The following is a 26,837-nucleotide window of genomic DNA, read 5'->3' on the forward strand; positions in this document are numbered from 1 at the left end:
AAGGGAAGCGTTGAACAGCTCTCGAGGGTGTTAGGATGGGAAATTCCCGAGCTAAAGAGCCGGGCCGGGAGCGCTCCGAGAGACACCTGGGGTGGGGGAGGGGAGACTAAAATAAATACCACAAAAACATTGCCCAAAACATTGCCCACGCCATCACAACACAAATTGCAAAAAAAAATGTTTTTAAACAATCACACTTGCCTTAGGAGTCCACTACATTGCACTCCGCTATCGATATCGTTGGACTGCCTCATTTCCCAGGTGGTCAGTGCGAGACGTGCTTTGGGGCAAGACTCAAAACTTGTGCCGGTGTCACAACCAGGGGCGTTGCATACTGCGCGCAGTTCTTCCGGGCGGTGCTGCTCAGCAAGGCGCAAAACTGGACCCGAGGATTGTTGCAGGGCGCTGGAGGCTGATCGTCCGGCCAGAACAACTCACCACCGCCATTGCCGCTACAAACGGAGAGCAGAAGACCTGAAAATCCAGCCTTATATAGAGAATACCATTGGATTTTATTTTGGGCGATAGCACCAGGTGGCACCACTAGGCCAAACTCAGAGTGGCAGTGTTACTGCACTAACGGGAGAGTTATCTGTCGCATGTATTTGCCATATCTGGGGAATTAAGGACTAGGGAGATAAAGCTGGCAGGCTGTACTTGAGCTCTGCTGTTGTTGGGCCGTATGTCGTTGCAATTGTACATTCCACAGCTGCATTCTCAGACTTTTTGAAATACATCGGGGGTCAAGTAGCTTCGCTGTTTCAGAATCATGAAAAGATTGTTATTGCCAGCACGTTGCGATTATCATTTTTTTTTTGTTCCCACCAACAAAATCGCATTTCTCGCATTAAGCGATTAGGAATGTTCTGCACTTCTGCAATTTCACTAAGATGGTCAGAGAACCTGCTTATCGCCCCTTTTGCGTCATTGGAGCGCTGATCCCCGGATTTCCAGTACAAGCGGAAAAAAAACAAAACACAAATGCTGGAAATATATATATTTTTTTAAAGTCCTGGAAACGCACAGCAGGCCAGTCAGCACTGGGCAGGGCAGGTTGGTGTTCTGACTGAAGGCTGCAGGGTGTTGATCTTGTTTTGGATGCTAACAGCCCCATTTAGGACTCCTGTCTGGCATTCCCTCCCTAAATCTCTCCACCTGCCTTTTCTCCTTTAAAATCCTCCTTAAAACTGACCTCATTAACCAAGCTTTTTTTTTACCCCTCCTAATATCGGCATTTTTTTCTCTGCCCCAACATTTTTTCTTGACAGCTCCTGTGAAGCACCATGGGATGTTTTTCTAAAAAGACTCGCATTTACACAGCGCCTTTCATGAGCTTCACAGGCAATGACCTACTTTTGGAGTGTTGTCACTGTTGTAATGTGGGAAATGCGGCAGCCAAACTCCCACAAACAGCAATGAGATCATGACCAGATAATCGGTTTTAGTGATGTTGGTTGAGGGATAAATATTGGCCAGGACACACGGGATAATTACCCTGCTCATCTTCGAAATCGCACCATGGGATCTTTTACGTCCACCTGAGAGAGCAGACGTCTTGGTTTAACGTCTCACCGGAACATCACCTCTCAGTGCTGCACTCCCTCAGTACTACACTGCCTCGGAGCGGTCCCGGCCTGCAAGACCATCAGCAGGCCGGGGCCATTGGAGGGAGCAGCGTGCAGGGGCATACCACTGCAGGGAGCAGCGCGTGCTGCTGCAGGAGGGCGACGGCTGCGAAGCCAGGTCACTGATTGCAGTGCGGGCAGGCACAGCAGGAAGGGACGGCAAGAGTTTGTAGAGGGGAGTGACCGGGGCCCAAGAGAGGTGTGAATCTGGGGCCCAGAAGCAGCATGGGTCAGCCCACACTGCGATATGTGTGCCCGCTCGGTCTGTGCAGCAGAGCTGGTCTCCAGTTAGTCTTGGGTAATCCTTGCCACTGGACCAAGATCTAGCTCTGTCAAGCCCGTGTGGTGGCTGGTGTGCAACGGCCACCACACGTTAAAAAAAATCCAAGCAAAGGCATCTTCCACCCTTCGGCATGTAGTTCGTGATCTGGAATATTAGATCCTTCATTGAAACACCTGTGAACTCATCACTTTTTGGCGTGGAAGCAAGTCATCCTCGCTTCGAGGGACTGCCTATGATGATGATGACCTTGTCAGCCTACATTTTTGCTTGTGTCGGTGGATGGGGATTTGAACCCACAACCTTCTGACTCTGAGGTGAGAGTGTTACCACTGAGCCAAGGCTGGCACATTCAACATCAAAGACACTAGCCCAGATTTTCCTGTCAAAGTAAAAGTGGAGCTATTGTTGCTCACTGTTATTTACGCGTAAATGTTACAGCAACTTCAGGTGAGGAGCAGATGCGTTGATAAACTCAAATATCCAAACGTTGCTATCCAAGATATGCTGCTTCACGAAAACGACCATTTGCTGCCTGCCTCACCATTGGAATGCATTGAACAGCGTGAATTTGCTGTATTTACACATTAGATACGAACTAAACTTGCCCCGGAAAGTTAACTCTTGTCCATTCAAGTCTAAATACCCTTTTAACTACGTGATAAATGTTAATTACTGACAACGAATCTCTCGAGCACTGTAAATTAAATGTTACAAGTGTGGAGTCTCATTCCTTCAGGTTTTAATTGTTTTGGGAGATTTTTTATAAAGTAAAATAAAAAATTTATTAACAAAAGTTACTTTCCCTTTCTGTCTCTTTTTTTTCTCTCCCAATCCAATCTTTCTTTCCGGCTCTTTATTTCTCTTTCTGTACCTGATTTGAAATTGAATTCACCCATTCAAATTTACACTTTCTTCTCAGTCCTTGCACTGTTAACTTCACAATCCTTCAAGCTGATTGGTTAAAGAGGTACACAGTTGCTTTACCTGCTCACTCGGCTCCCAGATGCTCGGTTTCCCTCACTGCGACATTATCAGCTCACACTATCAGCAACTCTGCACACAAAAAAATGTTTAAACCTAACAAAGGCCAGATGCTGTTAGATGCCCTGCTCCAACAAAATCTGGGCCACTATATAAATGTAAGTTATTGTGTATTTCAGCATTCATAAGAACATTAGGAGCAGGAGTGGGCCATTCGACCCCTTGACCCTGCTCCGCCATTCAATGAGATCTTGGCTGATCTTCTATCTCAATTCCCATTTCCTGCACTATCCCCATTTCTCTTGATATCCATTCTCTGATTGAAACACCAGGTTGATGCTTTAATTGCAGCGAGTCTGGAAAACTTGCAGAAAGTAGTATGAGGATGTGTCTTGTGTTTTTAATCAACAGATCACAATCGCATACATGCCACGGATGTGTTGCACGCAGTCTGGTACCTCACCACACAGCCAGTCCCAGGGCTGCAGACTACAATGAGTGATCATGGCTCAATGAGTGATTCAGGTACAACTTTTTACATGAGAAAGCTCTTTCCTTTTGACTAAAAGAAAAAGCCAGCAGCAGTCGAGCGACTTAAAGAAAAAGTATTTCCACCGAAATTCGAGCAATCGGCTAAGGGTGGTAGTCATTTAATATTTAAGGGCTTCATTTTCTTCATGCACTATTTTTTATTGGAAATAGATCAATGAACATGTTAAAATAATGCAGACAAGGTTTTAACACAAGCATGTTAGCCACTGTGCTAAACATGCCACAGTTGAAATGAACCCTTTTCGTGTACAATGCCTCTCCGTGCTGCAATGTAACCAAGTTTGTGTCTTTGCTTGATTTTTTAATCGTCGAACACGGTCAGTAAAACAGGACAGAACTTTACATTTTTAAAAAAAGCAACTTTGAAATAGGCTAAAATGGTACCTCAGAGAACAAGATGATGACCACGTGGCTGGCACTAGAGACAAGAGGTCTCAGTTAAAAAAGGCGAGAGAAGCTTGGGCTTTCTTCACCAGAGTAGAGAAAGTTAAGGGATGACCTGATATAGGTGTTCAAGATTATGAAGGGTTCTGGTAAGATAAATAGTGATAGATTGTTTCTGTTCATAATGAGATGGCACAGGCATCAGATAACCAGGCCAAATATTAAAAGGAAGGTTCGAAACAAATCTTTACTCATGGGGAACGCTGGAAATCTGGCCTACAAGGTCCAGCAACTCAATAACAATAACTTGTATTTATATAGCGCCTTTAACGTAGTAAAACCTCCCAAGACGTTTCACAGGAGTGCTATGAGACAAAACAAATAAATTTGACACTGAGCCACAAAAGGAGAAATTATAGCAGATGGTCAAAGAGGTAGGTTTTATAGAGCGTCTTGAAGGAGGAAAGAGAGGTGGAGAGGCGGAGCGGTTTAGGGAGGGAGTTCCAGAGCTTGGGCCCAGACAGCTGAAGGCACGGCCACCGATGGTTGAGCAGTTATAATCAAGGATGCTCAAGAGGCCAGAATCAGAATCTGAGGAACTCAGTTCCGTATGTGCTTAACTTTCTTACTTGCTGGCTTGCCACGTTCGAATTTCATTCTGAGACTTGCATGGCTATGCTCTGCTGTTTCTCTGGTGGGTGAATCGTGGTCAGAACTGTATGACCTATTAGCTTAGGATTTGTCCAGATAAGTCGAAACATGAATTTAAACTGCGTATATGACCCTCCAAGGCTGTCTGGTGTGCACCGAGGCAGCCCATGAAGATCGGAAACATGGACACACCTGGTTTAGACACATAGTAAAGCTCCCTCAAAATCCACCAGTGCTCATTCTGATTACATTTCCACATTCTTTCTTATGTTTTTCTTTCCCAACTTCCAAATGTAAAGGAGGTTCATTACTCATGCTCAATCTGACGTATTTTCTGCTCTTCTTAGTTACTCAATCACAAGATTACAAGTGAGATTGGCCCTTTGGCCCACCTTGATTCACCAAGTTTTCACGTTGCAGCATCTAACTGTTCCTTGAATGATTCCAGAGTTTGTACCTCCACTAGTTTTATTAGCGAGTCCATTCCATATGTTGATCACTCTCGGCGCTAATCCTTCTTTTCAATGATATCGTGTTCAGTAGCTTTAGTAGTGAACTTGCAAACATTATGAGTAGAGATAAAGTTGGCTTGGAATACTTCAGACTGATCAATGTGGCAGATACGATGGACAGTATTTTTATGAGCCAGAAAGACAAGCATGATTGAACATTAATCTCACATCATATCTGACAGGATGTTCCATAACAGCTGGATTAAGATCAGTTACTTCACTGGCATCGAGAGGAAGGGTCAGAAGAGCGAAACAGTTGGCCTGGGAAAAGGTAGCAAATATTCACAAAGTGTAGTGTTACATAGAAACATAGAAAATAGGTGCAGGAGTAGGCCATTCGGCCCTTCCAGCCTGCACCACCATTCAATGAGTTCATGGCTGAACATGCAACTTCAGTACCCCATTCCTACTTTCTCGCCATACCCCTTGATCCCCCTAGTAGTAAGGACTACATCTAACCCCTTTTTGAATATATTTAGTGAATTGGCCTCAACAATTTTCTGTGGTAGAGAATTCCACAGGTTCACCACTCTCTGGGTGAAGAAGTTTCTTCTCATCTCGGTCCTAAATGGCTTACCCCTTATCCTTAGACTGTGACCCCTGGTTCTGGACTTCCCCAACATTGGGAACATTCTTCCTGCATCTAACTTGTCTAAACCTGTCAGAATTTTAAACGTTTCTATAAGATCCCCTCTCATTCTTCTGAACTCCAGTGAATACAAGCCCAGTTGATCCAGTCTTTCTTGATATGTCAGTCCCGCCATCCCGGGAATCAGTCTGGTGAACCATCGCTGCACTCCCTCAATAGCAAGAATGTCCTTCCTCAAGTTAGGAGACCAAAACTGTACACAATACTCCAGGTGTGGCCTCACCAAAGCCCTGTACAACTGTAGTAACACCTCCTTGCCCCTGTACTCAAATCCCCTCGCTATGAAGGCCAACATGCCATTTGCTTTCCTAACCGCCTGCTGTACCTGCATGCCAACCTTCAATGACTGATGTACCATGACACCCAGGTCTCGTTGCACCTCCCCTTTTCCTAATCTGTCACCATTCAGATAATAGTCTGTCTCTCTGTTTTTACCACCAAAGTGGATAACCTCACATTTATTCACATTATACTTCATCTGCCATGCATTTGCCCACTCACCTAACCTATCCAAGTCACTCTGCAGCCTCATAGCATCCTCCTCGCAGCTCACACTGCCACCTAACTTAATGTAATCCGCAAATTTGGAGATACTACATTTAATCCCCTCGTTTAAATCATTAACGTATAATGTAAACAGCTGGGGCCCCAGCACAGAACCTTACAGTACCCCACTAGTCACTGCCTGCCATTCTGAAAAGTACCCATTTACTCCTACTCTTTGCTTCCTGTCTGCCAACCAGTTCTCAATCCATGTCAGCACATTAAATGAGTTGTAGTGTATTCTGTAAGAGGTAGACATGAGGCAGTGGTCAGAAGAAGAGACAGATACAGAGTAAGAGTTTGAGCTCTTGAAGAAGAACCTCCTGATATCAATCCTGTCTCGAAGTTTGCCTTTGACTCATTTGAACCTATGTCCCCTTGTCCTACCCTCTCAAAGTAGTTTACCGACTTTGATCACCCATGGCTAAACGATCCCCTCTTCACCTCACCTGGTGTCTCTATCACTCTCTAACCTAGAGACTGTCGAGAATGTGTTATCAGGAAAATTAAATCTATATAATGGAACTTATCCCCTAATGTTACCAAAAGTGGTGAATTTTGCAATGTTCACTGAACAATGGCTGTGTTTCTCTTCCATTGATCAGCCAAGCACTAATTATGAGTTCTTCACAAATTGTCAATCAGCCTACCCTTATTCCTAATCATTCCAATAATTCAGCTAATTACCGAGATAATTTCCTTACCTTCAGCTCAAAATCTTAGGGGGAGGAATTGGGGTAGCTTGCATCACCTGTTGGCACCCCCGGGAGGTGCTAATGGGGCGCAAATGACTTTTTGCCCTGGTGCAGTGCCGCTAATGACGGCCACTAAATTCCATGAGAGTTTAGCAGCGGCGGTAACCGGTAGCGCCCCGCTCCGCTACGCCGGCGATGATGACATCATCACAGTGCACAGTGCCCCGTTTTTGACCCGTTTTTGCTGGCCCCTGAAGCTGTGCCAGGCGACGACAGCAACAACTCCAGGGGATGTAAACGGGGCGGCAGGAGGCTCGCGGGGCATAAGTTAAAAGGGAGGCGGCGGGCGGGTTAATAAAAAATGTGCCAAATTACTTGTCGCGGCACGTTGGTGCTTTAAACACGGTGTCTGCCGCGATCTGGTAGCCTGGCACTCCGCTTGAGCACATGGCAGCTCTACACGAACCAGTGCGTAGCTCTATGCCCCACTCTCGACTGGTCCGTCCTGTTAGCGCCCCAGAGGGATGTGGAGCGCTCTTTTTTGCACTCCACTTTCTCTCGGGGGCGGTAGCCCCAATTATGAGAGCGGGGTGGGACTTCCGCGCCTGATGCCAAAAAAAGTCCCGCCTCGCGGATGTTACTGACCCCAAACGGGGTGGAATGGAATATCTCGGCCTTACTCTGTATCTATCCCTTCTTCCACTGTCTCATGGCTACAACAAATCAGACTCGAAACTCATTTGGTCTTTGTGAATATTTATTACCTTTTCTTGGTCCAACTGTTTTGCTCTTCTGACCCTTCCTCTCGGTGCCAGTCTGAAGTATTCCAAGCCAACTTTATCTCTACTCATAATGTTTGCAGATCCATTACTAAAGCTACTGAACACACTGTAATTGAGAAAAAAGCATTCCTGCCTCTTTGACAGATACATCTTCTTGTCCCTTGCCAAAGTTAACTCTCGTCACTTCCATAAATCCTCTCTGTTACCCATCTACCCTGAAGGTACACTTTCTAGCTCTCCTGCAGAGGGAGCTGCCCTTTTTAGGTCCACAAATTCAGGCCTGGATTCAAAGCAAGTCCAAGATGTAAAGGAACGTTGTCCTTGCCCTCCCAATTTGAAATCTAATCTTTTTGATGCTCTTCAGTTTGTGCAGCTTAATATGACGGGGAAAGGATGGAGACAATCTTCCCCCCTTGCTGCACCTGGGTTTCCAGCCTCTTATTTCCCATCTACAACGTGATGACTATGGCCTGCTGATGCACAGGCTCTGAGATAAGTGCTATGTTTATCAAGTGACACTCTGCAAAGGAACACGCAGTTTGCATTAATGTTCAGATGTTTTTGTACGTGGAACTTATTTGGCTGGACAACGACCTTTTGAATCCCTTCCAAAGACTTTCCAGGATCTGTCATCCTTCACAGACTGTTGCCTTTGGAAAATTACAACAGAAGTGGAAAGGGTTTCACCTGTGCAGTAAGGAAGAGGCAACAATAACAACCAGTTGCATTTATACAGCGCCTTTAACATAGTAAAACCATCCCAAGGCGCTTCACAGGAGCGCATTCAGACAAAATTTAGCACCAAGCCACATAAAGAGAGAGTAGGACGGCTGACCAAAAGCTTGGTCAAAGAGGTGGGTTTTAAGGAGGAAAGAGAGCTCAGAAGTTTAGGGAGGGAGTTCCAGAGCTTAGAGTTAGTCAGAACAGTATGGAACGTGGAGGTCTACTGCTGCAATCTAACATTCAAATTCTTTGTCAAATGTTTGTTCAGATTCAGACAGCGGAATCACTCATGGACACATGGGCTACGCCATATCAAAAACCTACAGTGTGACTGAGGACAGATATGGCTGTGTTATTGCCAATGTTCCTGCCTTGGAGTTGATGGCCCTCTACGTTGCTGCGGCCATGCATGACTACGATCACCCAGGAAGGACCAACGCCTTTCTGGTGGCAACCAGTGCACCACAGGTATGTAATTTGCAACTTGATGTTTCCATTGTGCCCCTGAGGAGGTGGTCCATTGTGTCAGGACAGCTTCACATCTGAGAACTCGTAGAGTTTACACTGGTTTTTTGTTTAAGGAAGAAAGAAAGACTGCATTTATATAGCGCCTTTCATCACCACCGGACGCCCTCAAAGCGCTTTGCAGCCAATGAAGTACATTGGAGTGGAATCACTGTTGTAATGTGGGAAACGCGGCAGCCAATTTGCGCACAGCAAGCTCCCACAAACAGCAATATGATAATGACCAGATGATCTGGGTTTTTTTTGATATGTTGATTGAGAGATAATTATTTACAACCAAACTTGCCTGGGGATTTTGGTAGTGCAATAGGTAAAATGCTGGCTCTTCGCAGAATGAGAATGTAGTAGCAAAAGGCAGAGGGGTCGTTGACACAAGTACACAAAGCACACGGCTATTCCAGAGAATGCAATGAAGAATTTTCTCCTTTAAATCATGGGTAAGGGAAATGGGTGGTGGAATAGAAACTGGCCTTTTACCTCTGGGACCAGGGTTCAAATCTTGTCCAGACTCACTGGACAAAGGTTTTCTCTGTGTGTTGGCTGGGAGGGTTTCACTGTCTATCCATGTCCTGTCCCTAATTTGGCGTTCATCAACAATGTCACTAATACAGGAATTTTATTCTCAATTATTAAGGAGATGCAACTGAAGATACTACAGTGTGAAATATTAGAAGCAACATTTACAAAAAAGTTATTTCATTATTTTTCTCCTTTCTTCCCCAGACCAAAGTAGTCATCGCCATTATTTTAGGGTTTGGCTTTGCCATGCCAGAATAATGATCAGGCTGGAAGCCCTTCCTCTTAATGCATGTGTGTTGTGTCATTCCTTGTCTGAACAGTCAACCATGCCTCAGTGATATCACTCTCACCTCTGAGTCAGAAGGTTGTGGGTTCAAGTCCCACTCCAGAGACTTGAGCACATGATCCAGGCTGATACTCCAGTGCAGTGCTGAGGGAGTGCTGCACTGTCGGAGGTGCCGTCTTTCAGATGAAACGTTAAACCAAGGTCCGCCTGCTCTCTCAGATGGACGTAAAAGATCCCATGGCATTATTTTAAAGAAGAGCAGCAGGGGTGTTCTCTCTGGTGTCTAGACCACTATTTATTGCTCAACCAACATCACTAAATGCGATTATCTGGTCATTTATTTCATTGCTGTTTGTGGGACCTTGCTATGCACAATGTGTCTGCCGCATTTCCTACATTACAACAGTGATTACACTTCAGAAGCACTTCATTGGCTGTAAAGCACTTTGGAACATCCTGAGATTATGAAAGGTGCTATAGAAATGCAAGTTTTTCTTTTAAAATAGTTGTGCATTTAGAGCCAGTTCTGCTGTGCCCCACATATTCAAATTGGCAGAGTGCATTGGAAGTTTTTGAGCAAAGATTGAACTCCTCAGACAGACAGTATTTACAAACTGTGTGGACTCCGTATTACTAAAGATCCTGGGGCCGATATTCAGCCTCCCGAAAAGGTCGCTTATCACCGGAAAGCAGAGGCCAAGTGGCGGAGTCGAACGGCCACCGATTTGGAGTCCAATGGCCGCTGCCAGCAAAATTCACCTCGGTGCTTTTTCCGGCGGTCCCCACCTCTGCCCCACTGCTGCCGACCCCACCGAAGTGCATCATCAAAGGGCGCGCCGCCATTCTTCCACACCTCCATCAAAATTCAGTACAAAAAATCTTCGGGACGCCGAGCGATGGTGTTGATGCACCTTGCTGTCTGTGTGGGACGTGGCTGAGCGGCGGCCATTCAAAGTCCACCCTAAAACAATGGAGATGACTATTTTATTTTTTTTGTCGGCCAACTGCCAGGTCAGGCTGACAATTATGCCCCCGGGTTCGGTTGGGCCGCCAACAGGCAGCCTGGCACCCCCTTGGGTGCCAGGCCACTGGCCTGGCTGAAACCCTCCCTGGTGGCCCAGTGGACCTAACTAAAATAATCGCAGAGCAGGCAGCGGCTCTCCCCTTTAAGTGAAGGGGAGAGACGTGGTGACGCACACGCATCATGACATCATCACCACTCCGCTGATGAACGACTCCGTCCCGCCTCCACTTGCGCCCCTCTTGTGGTCGATCTGCTTCCTACCACTCCACTTCCGCCCCCACTATGACCGGCTTCCAGTCCGCCTGAAACAAAAATGACAAAGAGATGAATTTCGCGAAAGAGGCCACCCCATCAAAAGCGGTTGGTGCGATCCGTTTCGGGCAGACCTGAATTTCGACACCCCCTGTTTCTATAACTGATGATAAACTAGTGATGCAAAGTGGATTTCAGCTCAACTTGTAAACACTTCCTCTGTGTAAACATCTCGGTTCTCTCCCAAACGGATCCAGTTACCAGCAGAGTGCCTGGTAAGTAAACCAGTTTAATTCAACGCTTTAACCTGCCAAAATGAGCATATGGGATTTTGCAACTTTAATTATATTTGGACTCAAAAGATTAAGAAATCAATTATGTGTTTAATATGGAAGCTGGCGGTTTGGCTATTGCATTGTTCCCATTTCTCTATGATAGTTCAACATATTTCAATGGGAAACAGTATGAAACACAAAGTGAAGAATGGAATATGGTTATTTGTAGGAACTTGGAAATGCTCAGGGCTGGAAAAGTCCACAGCGATCCATCTAACCCTGTCTCAATGTCTAGGAACTAACATATTCCATGATACCTTTTACACTCCTCTATCACACTTTTGCTCAGGCACTTATCCAGCTCTTTCTTGAATTTGCCGATACTATCAGACTGTCATCTTCCCTCTTCTAATGTAGAGGCGACAGCCTCTTGCTATAGAGCCATGTTAAACATACTGAAGGAAAGGCTCATGGTATAAATCTTCAATTTCTGACTAATCGCAAAAACAGTTTTCTGACATGGAACAACATTGTTAATGAGTAGAGCAGTGATAGGAACATAAGAACACAAGAAACAAAGAGGAGCAGCAGTAGGCTATGCTGCCCCTCGAGCTTGCTCCACCATTCAATGACTGATTATTGACCTCAACTATACTTTCCTGCTCTATCTCCATATCCCTTAATTCCCCTCGAGTCCAGGTACAGGTTACAGGAAGCTACAGGTATATAAAAAAGAAGAGAGTAGTGAAAGTAAAAGTTGGTCCCTTAGAGGATGAGACTGGGGAATTAATAACGGGGAACAGGGAAATGGCAGAGACTTTGAACAAAAATATTTTGTATTGGTGTTCATGGCAGAAGACACTAAAAACATCCCAATAAGAGAGAATCAAGGGGCTATAGTGAGGGGGAGACTTAAAACAATCACTATCACTAAAGAAAAAATATTCGGTAAAATAATGGGACTAAAAGTGGACAAGTTCCCTGGACCTGATGACTTGCATCCTAGGGTCTTAAAAGAAGTGGCTGCAGAGATAATGGATGCAGTGGTTGCTTTGATTCTGGGGCAGTCCCAGCGGATTGGAAAACCGTAAAAGTAACACCCCTACTTAAAAAAGGAGGGAGACAGAAAGCAGGAAACTATCGACCAGTTAGCCTAACGTCTGTCATTGGGAAAATGCTGAAGTCCATTATTAAGGAAGCAGTAGCAGGACATTTGGAAAAGCATAATACAGTCAAGCAGAGTCAGCATGGTTTTATGAAAGGGAAATCATGTTTGACAAATTTGCTGGAGTTCTTTGAGGATGTAACGAGCAGGGTGGATAAGGAGGAACCAATGGATGTGGTGTATTTGGATTTCCAGAAGGCATTCGATAAGGTGCCACATAAAAGGCTACCGCACAAGATAAGAGCTCACGGGGTAATATATTAGCATGGATAGAGGATTGGCTAACTAACAGAAAAGAGAGACTCAGGATAAATGGGTCATTTTCCGGTTGGCATACGGTAACTAGTGGGGTGCCGCAGGGATCGGTGCTGGGGCCTCAACTATTTACAATCTATATTAATGATTTGGATGAAGGGACCAAGTATAATGTAGCCAAGTTTGCTGATGATACAAAGATGGGTGGGAAAGCAAGTTGTGAGGAGGATACAAAGAATCTGCAAAGGGATATAGATGGCCTAAATGAGTGGGCAAACATTTGGCAGATGGAGTATAATGTGGAAAAGTGTGACATTATCCACTTTGGCAGGAAGAATAAAAAAGCATATTATTATTTAAACGGATTGCAAAAGTTTCTATAGATATGTAAAGAGAAAAAGGTTAGTAAAGACAAATGTAGGTCCCCTGCAGTCAGAATCAGGGGAAGTCATAACGGGGAACAAAGATATGGCAGACCAATTGAACAAGTACTTTGGTTCGGTATTCACTAAGGAGGACACTAACAACATTCCGGATATAAGAAGGGTCAGAGGGTCTAGTAAGGAGGAGGAACTGAGGGAAATCCTTATTAGTCGGGAAATTGATGGGATTGAAGGCCGATAAATCTCCAGGGCCTGATGGACTGCATCCCAGAGTACTTAAGGAGGTGGCCTTGGAAATAGCGGATGCATTGACAGTCATTTTCCAACATTCCATTGACTCTGGATCAGTTCCTATTGAGTGGTGGGTAGCCAATGTAACCCCACTTTTTAAAAAAGGAGGGAGAGAGAAAACAGGGAATTATAGACCGGTCAGCCTGACATCGGTAGTGGGTAAGATGATGGAATCAATTATTAAGGATGTCATAGCAGCGCATTTGGAAAGAGGTGACATGATAGGTCCAAGTCAGCATGGATTTGTGAAAGGGAAATCATGATTGACAAATCTTCTGGAATTTTTTGAGGATGTTTCCAGTAGAGTGGACAAGGGAGAACCATTTGATGTGGTATATTTGGACTTTCAGAAGGCTTTCGACAAGGTTCCACACAAGAGATTAATGTGCAAAGTTAAAGCACATGGGATTGGGGGTAGTGTGCTGACATGGATTGAGAAATGGTTGTCAGACAGGAAGCAAAGAGTAGGAGTAAATGGGGACTTTTCAGAATGGCAGGCGGTGACTAGTGGGGTACCGCAAGGTTCTGTGCTGGGGCCCCAGCTGTTTACACTGTACATTAATGATTTAGACGAGGGGATTAAATGTAGTAACTCCAAATTTGCGGATGACACTAAGTTAGGTGGCAGTGTGAGCTGCGAGGAGGATGCTATGAGGCTGCAGAGCGACTTGGATAGGTTAGGTGAGTGGGCAAATGCATGGCAGATGAAGTATAATGTGGATAAATGTGAGGTTGTCCACTTTGGTGGTAAAAACAGAGAGACAGACTATTATCTGAATGGTGACAGATTAGGAAAAGGGGAGGTGCAACGAGACCTGGGTGTCATGGTACATCAGTCATTGAAGGTTGGCATGCAGGTACAGCAGGCAGTTAAGAAAGCAAATGGCATGTTGGCCTTCATAGCGAGGGGATTTGAATACAGGGGCAGGGAGGTGTTGCTACAGTTGTACAGGGCCTTGGTGAGGCCACACCTGGAGTATTGTGTACAGTTTTGGTCTCCTAACCTGAGGAAGGACATTCTTGTTATTGAGGGAGTGCAGCGAAGGTTCACCAGACTGATTCCCGGGATGGCGGGACTGACCTATCAAGAAAGACTGAATCAACTGGGCTTGTATTCACTGGAGTTCAGAAGAATGAGAGGGGACCTTATAGAAACGTTTAAAATTCTGATGGGTTTAGACAGGTTAGATGCAGGAAGAATGTTCCCAATGTTGGGGAAGTCCAGAACCAGGGGTCACAGTCTAAGGATAAGGGGTAAGCCATTTAGGACCGAGATGAGGAGAAACTTCTTCACCCAGAGAGTGGTGAACCTGTGGAATTCTCTACCACAGAAAGTTGTTGAGGCCAATTCACTAAATATATTCAAAAAGGAGTTAGATGTAGTCCTTACTACTAAGGGGATCAAGGGGTATGGCGAGAAAGCAGGAATAGGATACTGAAGTTGCATGTTCAGCCATGAACTCATTGAATGGCGGTGCAGGCTAGAAGGGCCGAATGGCCTACTCCTGCACCTATTTTCTATGTTTCTATGAAGAGAGATTACAAAATGCTGCAGTACAGAGGGACCTGGGGGTCGTTGTGCATGAAACACAAAAAGTTAGTATGCAGGTACAGCAAGTAATCAGGAAGGCAAATGGAATGTTGGCCTTTATTGCAAGGGGATGGTGTTGTGTATCTGTAAAGCATGCACTCCCATGTTCCGCCAACAGGGAGTGCATCCCCTGGAGTCCCAAAGGATCCCAGCATCCCTTGAGAGCACAGTATATAAGCCGGCCCCTGGGGCCTGTTCCTCATTCTGGAGTGTCTTAATAAAGACTGAGGTCACTGTTACTTTAACCTCCCTGTGTGCAGTCTCATCTGTGTTAGGAACACAATAACTGGCGACGAGTATACGAATCCAACGCAAAGATGCAGCGAACTGTGGGCATCCTGGAGAAGTTCTCGGAGGATGAGGACTGGGAAGCCTATGTCAAACGGCTAGACCAGTACTTTGTAGCCAACAAGCTGGACGGAGAAGGAAGTGCTACAAAAAGGAGAGCAGTCCTCCTCACGGTCTGCGGGGCACCGACCTACAGCCTCATGAAGAATCTTTTGGCTCCGGTGAAACCCACAGATAAGTCGTATGAGGAGCTTTGTACACTGGTTCGGGAGCATCTTAACCCGAGGGAGAGCGTGCTGATGGCGAGGTATCGGTTCTACACGTGCCAACGATCTGAAGGTCAGCAACTGGCGAGCTACATCACTGAGCTAAGGCGACTTGCAGGACAATGTGAGTTTGATGGCTACCTGGAGAAAATGCTCAGAGATTTTTCTGTACTGGGCATGGGCATGGGCCACGAGACCATCCTATGAAAACTTTTGACTGTAGAGACACCGACCCTCAGTAAGGCCATTGCGATAGCACAGGCGTTTATGTCCACCAATGATAACACCAAACAAATCTCTCAGCACACAAGTACTAGCAATGTTCATAAATTAACTGGAACTGTGTTTGCGAGCAGAAATGCACAGGGCAGAAACCACGTGCCAGCAGGCCTCAGGTGACCCAGATGACAGAGTCCGCAACAAAGGATGAATGCAAGGCAATTCACACCTTGTTGGCGTTGTGGAGGCTTCCATTCAGTCTATTCATCCCGCTTCAAAGGGTATGTTTGCAAGAGCTGTGGAACAATGGGGCACCTCCAAAGAGCTTGCAGATGAGCTGCAAGCTCTGAAAAACCTGCTAACCACCACATGGCAGAGGAAGATCGGCCCATGGTGAATCAAAGCAATTTCGAGCCTCAGAGAGAGGAGGCAGATGCTGAAGTACACGGGGTGCACACATTTGCGACGAAATGTCCACCTATAATGCTAAATGTTAAATTGAATGGCTTACCCGTAGCCATGGAACTGGACACTGGCGCTAGCCAATCCATCATGAGTAAAAAGATGTTTGAGAGATTGTGGTGCAACAAGGCACTCAGACCAGTCCTGAGCCCCATCCACACGAAACTGAGAACGTACACCAAAGAGCTTATCACTGTCCTCGTCAGCGCCATGGTCAAGGTCACCTATGAGGGCACGGTGCACGAACTGCCACTCTGGATTGTCCCGGGCGATGGCCCCACACTGCTTGGAAGGAGCTGGCTGGGCAAAATCCGCTGGAACTGGGATGACATCCGAGCGCTATCACATGTCGATGAGGTCTCATGTACCTAGGTTCTTAACAAATTTCCTTCCCTTTTTGAGCCAGGCATTGGAAACTTTTCCGGGACGAAGGTGCGGATCCACTTGGTCCCAGAGGCACGACCCATCCACCACAAGGCACGAGCAATACCTCACATGATGAGGGAGAGAGTGGAAATCGAGCTGGACAGGCTACAACGCGAGGACATCATCTCCCCAGTGGAATTCAGCAAGTGGGCCAGCCCGATTGTTCCAGTACTCAAAAGTGATGGCAGAGTCAGGACTTGCGGCGATTATAAAGTAACTATTAATCGTTTCTCGCTACAGGACCAATATCCGTTACCGAAGGCAGACGACCTATTTGCGATGCTGGCAGGAGGTAAGACGTTCACCAAGCTCGACCTGACTTCGGCCTACATTATGCAGGAGCTGGAGGACTCTTCGAAGGGCCTCACCTGCATCAACATGCACAAGGGACTGTTCATCTACAACAGATGCCCGTTTGGAATTCGGTCGGCTGCAGCGATCTTCCAGAGAAACATGGAGAGCCTACTCAAGTCGGTACCACTCATGGTGGCTTTTCAGGACGACATATTGGTCACGGGTTGGGACACCGTCAAGCCACCTACAAAACCTGGAGGAGGTCCTCCAGCGACTGGATCGCGTAGGGCTGCATCTGAAGAGGTCGAAATGCGTCTTCATGGCAACAGAAGTGGAGTTTTTGGGGAGAAAGTTCGCGGCGGACGGCATTCGGCCCACAGATGCCAAGACAGCGGCTATCAGGAACGTGCCCAGGCCACACAACATCACAGAGCTGCGGTCGTTCCTAGGATTCCTCAACTATTTTGGTAACTTCCTACCGGGGTTAAGCACCCTCTTAGAGCCCCTACATGTGTTATTGCATAAAGGTGAGAACTGGGTATGGGGAAAAAAACAAGTAATTGCTTTTGAGAAAGCCAGAAACATTTTATGCTCCAACAAGCTACTTGTATTGTATAACCCGTGTAAACGACTTGTGCTCGCATGTGATGCGTCGTTGTACGGAGTCGGGTGTGTATTACAACAAGTTAACATTGCGGGGAAGTTGCAACCTGTCGCATTTGCCTCCAGGAGCTTGTCTAAGCCCAAGAGGGCCTACAGCATGATTGAGAAAGAGGCATTAGTGTGTGTGTAAAGAAAATGCATCAGTACCTGTTTAGCCTCAAATTTGAGCTGGAAACCGATCACAAGCCCCTCATATCCCTGTTCGCTGAAAACAAGGGGATGAATACTAATGCCTCAGCCCGCATACAAAGGTGGGTACTCACGCTATCAGCCTATAACTATACCATCCGCCACAGGCCAGGCACCGAGAACTGTGTGAATGCTCTCAGTCGGCCACCATTGCCCACCACGGGGGTGGAACTGGCGCAGCCTGCAAACTTGTTGATGGTGGCACAGCCCGCAGGCTTATTGATGGTCATGGAAGGGTTTGAAAATGATAAATCACATCTCACGGCCCGCCAGATTAGAACTTGGACCAGCCAAGATCCTCTGCTGTCCCTAGTAAAAAACTGTGTACTGCATGGGAGCTGGGCCAGCATCCCCTTTGAAATGCAAGAACTAATCAAGCCGTTCCAGCGGCGAAAGGATGAGCTGTCCATTCAGGCAGACTACCTGTTGTGGGGTAACCATGTAGTGCATGTTCATGTCCGAGCTCCACAGCACACACCCGGGTATAGTAATGATGAAAGCGATAGCCAGATCCCACGTGTGGTGGCCCGGTATCGACTCTGACTTAGAGTCTTGTGTACTGCAGTGCAGCGTGTGTGCTCAGTTGAGCAAAGCGCCCAGAGAGGCACCACTAAGTTTGTGGTCCTGGCCCTCCAGACCAGGGTTGAGGATCCATGTCGACTATGCGGGCCCGTTTCTCGGTAAAATGTTCCTGGTGGTGGTGGATGCTTTTTCAAAATTGATTGAATTTGAAATAATGTCGGGAAGCACCGCCAACGCCACCATTGAAAGCCTGAGGGCCTTGTTTGCCACCCACGGCCTGCCTGACATACTGGTCAGTGACAATGGACCATGTTTCACCAGTGCCGAATTTAAAGAATTCATGACCCGCAATGGGATCAAACATGTCACCTCGGCCCCGTTTAAACCAGCCTCCAATGGGCAAGCAGAGCGGGCAGTACAAACAATCAAACAGAGCCTTAAACGAGTCCCGAGTACTGCTCAGCTACTGCACGAGACCCCACTCGCTCACAGGGGTGCCCCCGGCTGAGCTACTCATGAAAAGGACCCTTAAAACCAGACTCTTGCTGGTTCACCCCAACCTGCATGATCAGGTAGAGAGCAGGTGGCAGCAACAAATTGTGAACGATGGTCGCGCCACTGTGTCACAGGAAATTGATCTGAATGACCCTGTGTATGTGCTAAACTATGGACATGGTCCCAGGTGCATCGCGGGCACGGTGATAGCTAAAGAAGGGAGTAGGGTGTTTGTAGTCAAGCTCGACAATGGACAAATTTGCAGAAAGCACCTGGACCAAACAAGGCTGTGGTTCACAGACTGCCCTGAACGACCCACAGCAGACACCACCTTTTTCGAGCCCACAACACGCACCCAAAGGATCAACGACACCACCCGGACCAGGAAATCGAACCCATCATGCCCAACAGCCCAGTAAGGCCAGGCTCACCCAGCAGCCCTGCAGGGCCAACAACACGCCAGCCCAGCGAGGGCACAGCCAACACACCAGAACAGACATTTGTACTGAGGCGGTCCACCAGGGAAAGAAAGGCTCCCGACTGCCTCACCTTGTAAATAGTTTTCACTTTGACTTTGGGGGTGGAGTGTTGTTGTGTATCTGTAAAGCATGCACTCCCATGCTCCGCCACCAGGGAGTGCATCCCCATGACTCCCAAGGGATTCCAGCATCCCTTGGGAGCACTGTATATAAGCTAGCCCCTGGGGCCTGTTCCTCCCTCTGGAGTGTCTTAATAAAGACTGAGGTCACTGTTCCTTTAACCTCCCTGTGTGCAGTCTCATCTGTGTTAGGAACACAATAGATGGAATATTAAAGCAGGGAAGTCCTGCTACAACTATACAGTATATTGGTGAGACCACACCTGGAGTAAAGTTTTGGTCTCCTTATTTAAGGAGGGATTTACTTGCATTGGAGATAGTTCAGAGAAGGTTCACTAGATTGATTCCTGAGATGAAGGGGTTGACTTATGAAGAAAGGTTGAGTAGGTTGGGTCTATATTCACTGGAGTTTAGAAGAATGAGAGGTGATCTTATTGAAACATAAGATACTGAGGGGGCTCGACAAGGTAGATGCAGAGAGGATATTTCCATATTTCCCCTCATGGGGGAATCTAGAACTAGGGGGCATAGTTTCAGAATAAGGGGTTGCCCATTTAGAACTGAGATGAGGAGGAATTTCTTCTCTGAGGGTTGTAAATCTGTGGAATTCTCTGCCCCAGAGAGCTGTAAAGGCTGGGTCATTGAACATATTTAAGGTAGTGATAGACAGATTTTTGAACGACAGGGGAGTGAAGGGTTATGGGGAGCGAGTAGGGAACTGGAACTGAAGCCAAGATCGGATCAGCCATGATCTTATTCAATGGCGGAGCAGGCTCAAGGGGCCAAATGGCCGACTCCTGCTCCTATATCTTATGTATAGTGTTAAACAAAGGCTCACCATGATGACATTGCTTCACATCTGGGAATCAGTTATTAATAAAATTATTTCATCAGTACCAGTTGGAAGCACTTAAAACCATACCATTCAGTGCTGTCATCTACAGCTACCAGAGAAACAGTTCACAGTTCTGCTGTGCAGGAGAATCTTGAGAAGATGTTCTCAATGTGGAGCAAAGTACTATTTGAAAACTATATAAGACATCTGGTGATACCCTGCAACATCACCAGCTAATAGGAGCAGTGGCATTTAGTGGTACCATTCCCGCCTCTGAGTTAGAAGGGCAGGATTTGAGCCCTGTTCCATACAGTCGCGGCGAGTGGAGAGCGGAGCTCTGGCTTGATGTCCAGAGGGATACTCGTGTCCACTGATTGTGGGTGGCCTCCCTTCATTATGTGGGTTGTGGAAGCCCATAAAACCCTCCCACTGTACAGGACTAACTAGCCGTTGGCTGGTATAGTAATGGTTACGGCCATGGAAGAGCACATAACGGCCTATCAGACTGTTACTCAGCCTGTGGATCTTTAAAACACTTCACACTATTCCCCGAGGGAAGCGTGTAAAGATACAACAGTAACCAGCTAATAAACAGTGTAATGGTGTTTCTTTAGTTACAGACTTTTATTAGATTGTTGGTATTTGTCAAAAATGAACCTTAAAAATGGACAGGATCTGTGCAAAATCCTCATAAGTGCATAGTTCAGTGGGTGGAGGTCTTGTTTCTGAGTCAGAATGTTTCACGCCCCATTCCAGAACTTCAAAGCACATTATTTAGGTTGACTCTTCAGTGCTGCACAGCAGGAGCGCGGCACGGAGGGAGCGCAGGGAGCGCGGCACTGAGGGAGCGGGGCACGGAGGAGGGAGCGTCGCACTGAGGGAGGTGTCATTTCTTGGATGAGATGTTAAACTAAGGATCTGCCTGCCTGTTCAGGTGGATGTAAAAGATCGCATGACACTATTCAAAACAAGAGGACAGAGTTCTACCACTGTCCTGGCCAATATATATCCAATGCTATCAAATTAATTTAATTTAGTGGGATCTTGCTACGTGGAGATTTGCTGTTGTATTTACTTCATGTAGCAATAGCAGCTATACTTCAAAAGTACGTAATTGGCTGTGAAACACTTTGGGGCATCCTAAGAATGTGAAAGGCACTATATAAATTCATATTCTTTCCCTTCGATGGCAATAACAACTTGCACTTATGTAGCGCCTTTTACGTAGGACAAAATGCTCCAAGGCACTTCACAGGAAAGTCAAGCCAAATAAGGAGATTTTAGGACAGATGACCAAAACATAGAAACATAGAAAATAGGTGCAGGAGTAGGCCCTTCGAGCCTGCACCACCATTCAAAAGATCATGGCTGATCATTCACCCCTTTCCTGCTTTCTCTCCATACCCCTTGATCCCTTTAGCCGTAAGGGTCATAACTAACTCCCTCTTGAATATATCCAATAAACTGGCATCAACAACTCTCTGCGGTACGGAATTCCACAGGTTAACAACTCTCTGTGTGAAGAAGTTTCTCCTCATCTCAGTCCTAAATGGCTTACCCCTTATCCTAAGACTGTGTCCCCTGGTTCTGGACTTCCCCAACATCGGGAACATTCTTCCTGCATCTAACCTGTCCAATCCCGTCAGAATTTTATGTTTCTATGAGATCTCCTCTCATCCTTCTAAACTCCAGTGAATACAGGTCCAGTCAATCCAGTCTCTCCTCATATGTCAGTCCTGCCATCCCTGGAATCAGTTTGGTGAACCTTCGCTGCACTCCCTCAATAGCAAGAACCTCAGATTAGGAAACCAAAACTGAACACAATATTCCAGGTGAGGCCTCACCAAGGCCCTGTACAACTGCAGTAAGACCTCCCTGCTCCTATACTCAAATCTCCTAGCTATGAAGGCCAACATACCATTTGCTTTCTTCACCACCTGCTGTACCTGCATGCCAACTTTCAATGACTGATATACCATGACACCCAGGTCTCGTTGCACCTCCCCTTTTCCTAATCTGCCGCCATTCAGATAATATTCTGCCTTCGTGTTTTTGCCACCAAAGTGGATAACCTCACATTTATCCACATTATACTGCATCTGCCATGCATTTGCTCACTCACCTAACATGTCCAAGTCACCCTGCAGCCTCTTAGCATCCTCCTCACAGCTCACACCGCCACCCAGCTTAGTATCATCCGCAAACTTGGAGATATTACACTCAATTCCTTCATCTAAATCATTAATGTATATTGTAAATAGCTGGGGTCCCAGCACTGAGCCCTGCGGCACCCCACTAATCACTGCCTGCCATTCTGAAAAGGACCCGTTTATCTACGTCAGTATGTTACCCCCGATACCATGTGCTTTAATTTTGCATACCATTCTCTCGTGTGGGTCTTTGTCAAAAGCCTTTTGAAGGTCCAAATACACCACATCCACTGGTTCTCCCTTGTCCACTCTACTGGTTACATCCTCAAAAAATCCTAGAAGATTTTTCAAGTATGATTTCCCTTTCATAAATCCATGCTGACTTGGACCGATCCTGTCACTGCTTTCCAAATGCGCTGCTATTTCATCCTTGATGATTGATTCCAACATTTTCCCCACTGGCTAATCAGTCTATAATTACCCGTTTTCTCTCTCCCTCCTTTTTTAAAAAGTGGGGTTACATTAGCTACCCTCCAGTCCATAGGAACTGATCCAGAGTCGATAGACTGTTGGAATATGATCACCAATGCATCCACTATTTCTAGGGCCACTTTCTTAAGTATTCTGGGATGCAGACTATCAGGCCCCGGGGATTTATCGGCCTTCAAACCCATCAATTTCCCTGACACAGCTTCACGCCTAATAAGGATTTCCTTCAGTTCCTCCTCACTAGACCCTCGGTCCCCTAGTATTTCTGGAAGGTTATTTGTGGCTTCCTTCGTGAAGACAGAACCAAAGTATTTGTTCAACTGGTCTGCCATTTCTTTGTTCTCCATTATAAATTCACCTGAATCTGACTGCAAGGGACCTACGTTTGTCTTCACTAATCTTTTTCTCTTCACATATCTATAGAAGCTTTTGCAGTCAGTTTTTATGTTCCCGGCAAGCTTCCTCTCATACTCGATTTCCGCCCTCTAATTAAATCCTTTGACCTCCTCTGCTGAATTCTAAATTTCTCCCAGTCCTCAGGTTTGCTGCTTTTTCTGGCCAATTTATATACCTCTTTCTTGGATCTAACACTATCCTTAATTTCCCTTGTTAGCCACGGTTGAGCCACCTTCCCCGTTTTCTTTTTACTCCAGACAGGGATATACAATTGTTGAAGTTTATCCATGTGATCTTTAAATGTTTTCCATTGCCTATCCACCGTCAACCCTTTAAGCATCATTCGCCAGTCTATTCTCGCCAATTCACATCTCATACCATTGAAGTTACCTTTCCTTAAGTTCAGGACCCTAGTTTCCGAATTAACTGTGTCACTCTCCATCTTAATAAAGAATTCTACCATATTATGGTCACTCTTCCCCAAGGGGCCTCGCACAACAAGATTACTAATTAGTCCTTTCTTATTACACATCACCCAGTCTAGGATGGCCAGCCCTCTAGTTGGTTCCTCGACATATTGGTCTCGAAAACCATCTCTAATACATTCCAGGAAATCCTCCTCCACCATATTGCTACCAGTTTGGTTAGCCCAATCTAAAGCTTGGTCAAAGATGAAATTTTGAATATTAAGGGAATCAAGGGATATGGGGATAGTGCAGGAAAGTGGAGTTGAGGTCGAAGATCAGCCATGATCTTATTGAATGGAGGAACAGGCTCGAGGGGCCGAATGGCTAACTCCTGCTCCTGATTCTTATGTTCTTATGACTTATGAAGAATTGCAACTTGGATAAGATGCCAGACAGTTGCCGGCACAAGTGGAGCAAACCTCTACATGAGTAAAGGACCTCCACCTTCAGAGAAGGAAGGGGAAGAACAATTGGGAAAATTCCCCGTTCAGGCTGCCCCGAGCCTTGACTGTAAGTGTCAGCAGGCTGTTCCATCAGGGGAGCATCATGGGTCGGCCTGATACTGTTACAACACATTCTAGAAGGGTCAGAGGATTTTAATCAGGAGTAGAAACCCTACCTGAGTTATTTACCCCGCTCCCTAACCTAAGATTACGTAGATTAAATGTAGTATCTGCACAGCTGTGGCGCAGTGGTAGCACACTCGCCTCTATCAGAAAATTGTGCACTCAACTCCCGCTCCAGAGACTTGAGCAAGGCTGACCCTCCAGTGCTGCACTGTCGGAGCTGCTATCTTTTGGATGAGATGTTAAACCAAGGCCCCATCTTCCCTCTAAGATAGACGTGAAAGATGCCGCGGTACTATTCGAAGAAGAACAGGAGAGTTCCCCCTGGTGTCCTGACCAACGTTTATCCCTCAAACAACATCTAAAACCAATGATTTGGCCATTAATTTTATTGCTGTTTGTGGGACCTTGCTATGTGCAAATTGGCTGCTGCATTTAATACATTACAACAGTGATTACATTTCAAAAGTACTTCATTGGATGTGAAGCATTTTGGAACGTCCTGAGATCATGAAAAGTGCTATATAAATGCAAGTCTTTCTTTTGGCATTAGAAATCAGCTCTGACGTGGGACCAAACCTGCTACCTTTTCTGAAAAGAGATATATTATATGTAAAAATGTTGCAAATGGAAAATCCCCAAACTATAAGAAGAGCTTAAAGCTATGCTGCTTATTTTCCATGTTTTTTCCATGCATTTGTTCATTCTCGTACTGTGTAATTTTGAGTGCCAGCCTCGATGAAGGGCTAAAGCCCTGGCATAAAACTAAGCTTAAACCGAAGCCACAATATACACATATCTACTCAGTGCCTAACTTTAGTTGTGCTTCATTGCAGGCTATTCTGTACAATGACCGTTCGGTGTTGGAGAACCACCATGCAGCATCAGCATGGAACCTTTTCATGTCGCAGCAGGAGTACAACTTTTTGGTCAACTTGGATCATGTTGAATTCAAGCGATTCCGATTTCTTGTGATTGAGGCCATACTTGCCACAGACCTTAAGAAACACTTTGATTTTCTTGCTGAGTTCAATGCCAAGGTAATGTGGTTAATCTGAGTTTATTACGTCATAGTTTTCTACAGTCACATTTTAGTTGAAAGTAATTTTCCCTTTATATATGCATCTATAAGATCACCTCTCAGATGCTACCTTTCAAAGCTGAGAAGTCGAGTCTTTCCTCATAACGCCGACCTTTGACACTTTGCACTGCCTCCAGCACTTGACTATCTCCCTTATCTATCAATGAGCAGAACTTGATGGAGTACTTGAAGTGTAGTTTGACCAGAGCAGTGTACAGTTTAATCATGGCTTCCTCTGATTTATTTTCTATTATTGTGGTTCCATAGTTCAACATTCTGTTGGCCAAGTTAATTGTTGCTCTGTATTGGTTGGACATGTTGATCATCAAGTCTACTAAGGCACCAAGGCCTCTTTCAACTTCATCCTTATCTATTACAACACCATTCATTGAATACATATATCAACGATGTTTCCTACCAAGGTGCAGTACTTTACACTTGTCTACATTGAATTTGATCTTCCATTGTTCTGACCACTTAAATATTTTATCCAACACCTTCTGTAATTTCTGTGTTGCCTCTTCCAATTCCAGTACTCTTCATAGTTTGGTATCATCTTCAAATTTGACTAATTCCTGAATCCAAGTCATTATGTAAATTACAAACAATGGTCCCAGCACCCCACTCAGTACTACTTCCCGTCTGAAAATAAATCCTTCAACAAGTACGCATTTTTCTACCTTTAGACAGTTTATTGTTCATTTCCAAGATTTACCGTGAATCCTCACAGTTTTAAGCTTAACCAACAGCCATTCACGTCAAATATCTTTTAGAAGTCTAGGTACAACATATCATTGGGTTACTCACAGTCCACTTATGTTGTTACTTCCTCAAAGAAGTCAAGAACTTTGGCCAGGCAGGATACGATCCTTCTTGTTGACCGTTGCTTACTAACTTATTATTGTAAAGATGATCTTTTAACTTTAATCCTGATAATTGTTTGCATTATTTTATATGGAACTGAAGTAAGACTAGTGGGTCTGTAGTTGCCTGTGTCAGTGTTATCAGCCTTTTTGAATACAGAAGGCGCATTAGCGCTGTCCAATCTAATGATATCTCCCCAGTGTTCAGTCACTCCTGAGTGCCTCTCGGTACACTTGGGATAAATGCCATCTGTCCTTGAGGATTGTTTCTTTTGAGCCCTTTTACCCCACCTAGGAGTCCCAGCTCCTCGACACTGAAGTCATTATTTTATTTTGGATCATCTCTGTTTTGGCATGTTGCATATGTCTTCCTTAGTCAATGTTTTGGAGAGTGCAAACGTACAGAATTCTTCTGCCTAAGTTACAGCAGTAGCATGCTGGAACAGCCATGTATATTCTGAGCTGATGTCTTTAAAAGGTGTTCCACCTGTCCTCTACTTAAGTGTTGTTGAACAACCTCCCTCGGGCAGTTTTCCCCTTGTTTCTTTCAATCTAGATCTTTTTATAGTTCCATACCTAGCTGCTGGTCGTGGGAATGTCTGAATCCCCAATCATATTGAAC

At 45.6% G+C, this 26,837-nt stretch overlaps 1 protein-coding gene across 1 annotated transcript in view; it reads left to right on the top strand.

Annotated features, from left to right (window-relative positions):
• The window catches only part of pde3a (phosphodiesterase 3A, cGMP-inhibited), a 572,752-nt gene that overhangs the window by 525,333 nt on the left and 20,582 nt on the right, over positions 1 to 26,837 (top strand). Inside the window, exons 11-13 of the mRNA XM_070897592.1 lie at positions 3,301 to 3,414; positions 8,649 to 8,848; positions 25,108 to 25,311. Coding sequence (XP_070753693.1) covers positions 3,301 to 3,414; positions 8,649 to 8,848; positions 25,108 to 25,311 — 518 coding nt within the window. The remainder of the gene's footprint in view (positions 1 to 3,300; positions 3,415 to 8,648; positions 8,849 to 25,107; positions 25,312 to 26,837) is intronic.

The sequence above is a fragment of the Pristiophorus japonicus genome, chromosome 13 (genome assembly GCF_044704955.1).
Source record: "Pristiophorus japonicus isolate sPriJap1 chromosome 13, sPriJap1.hap1, whole genome shotgun sequence".
Lineage (NCBI taxonomy): Eukaryota > Metazoa > Chordata > Chondrichthyes > Pristiophoridae > Pristiophorus > Pristiophorus japonicus.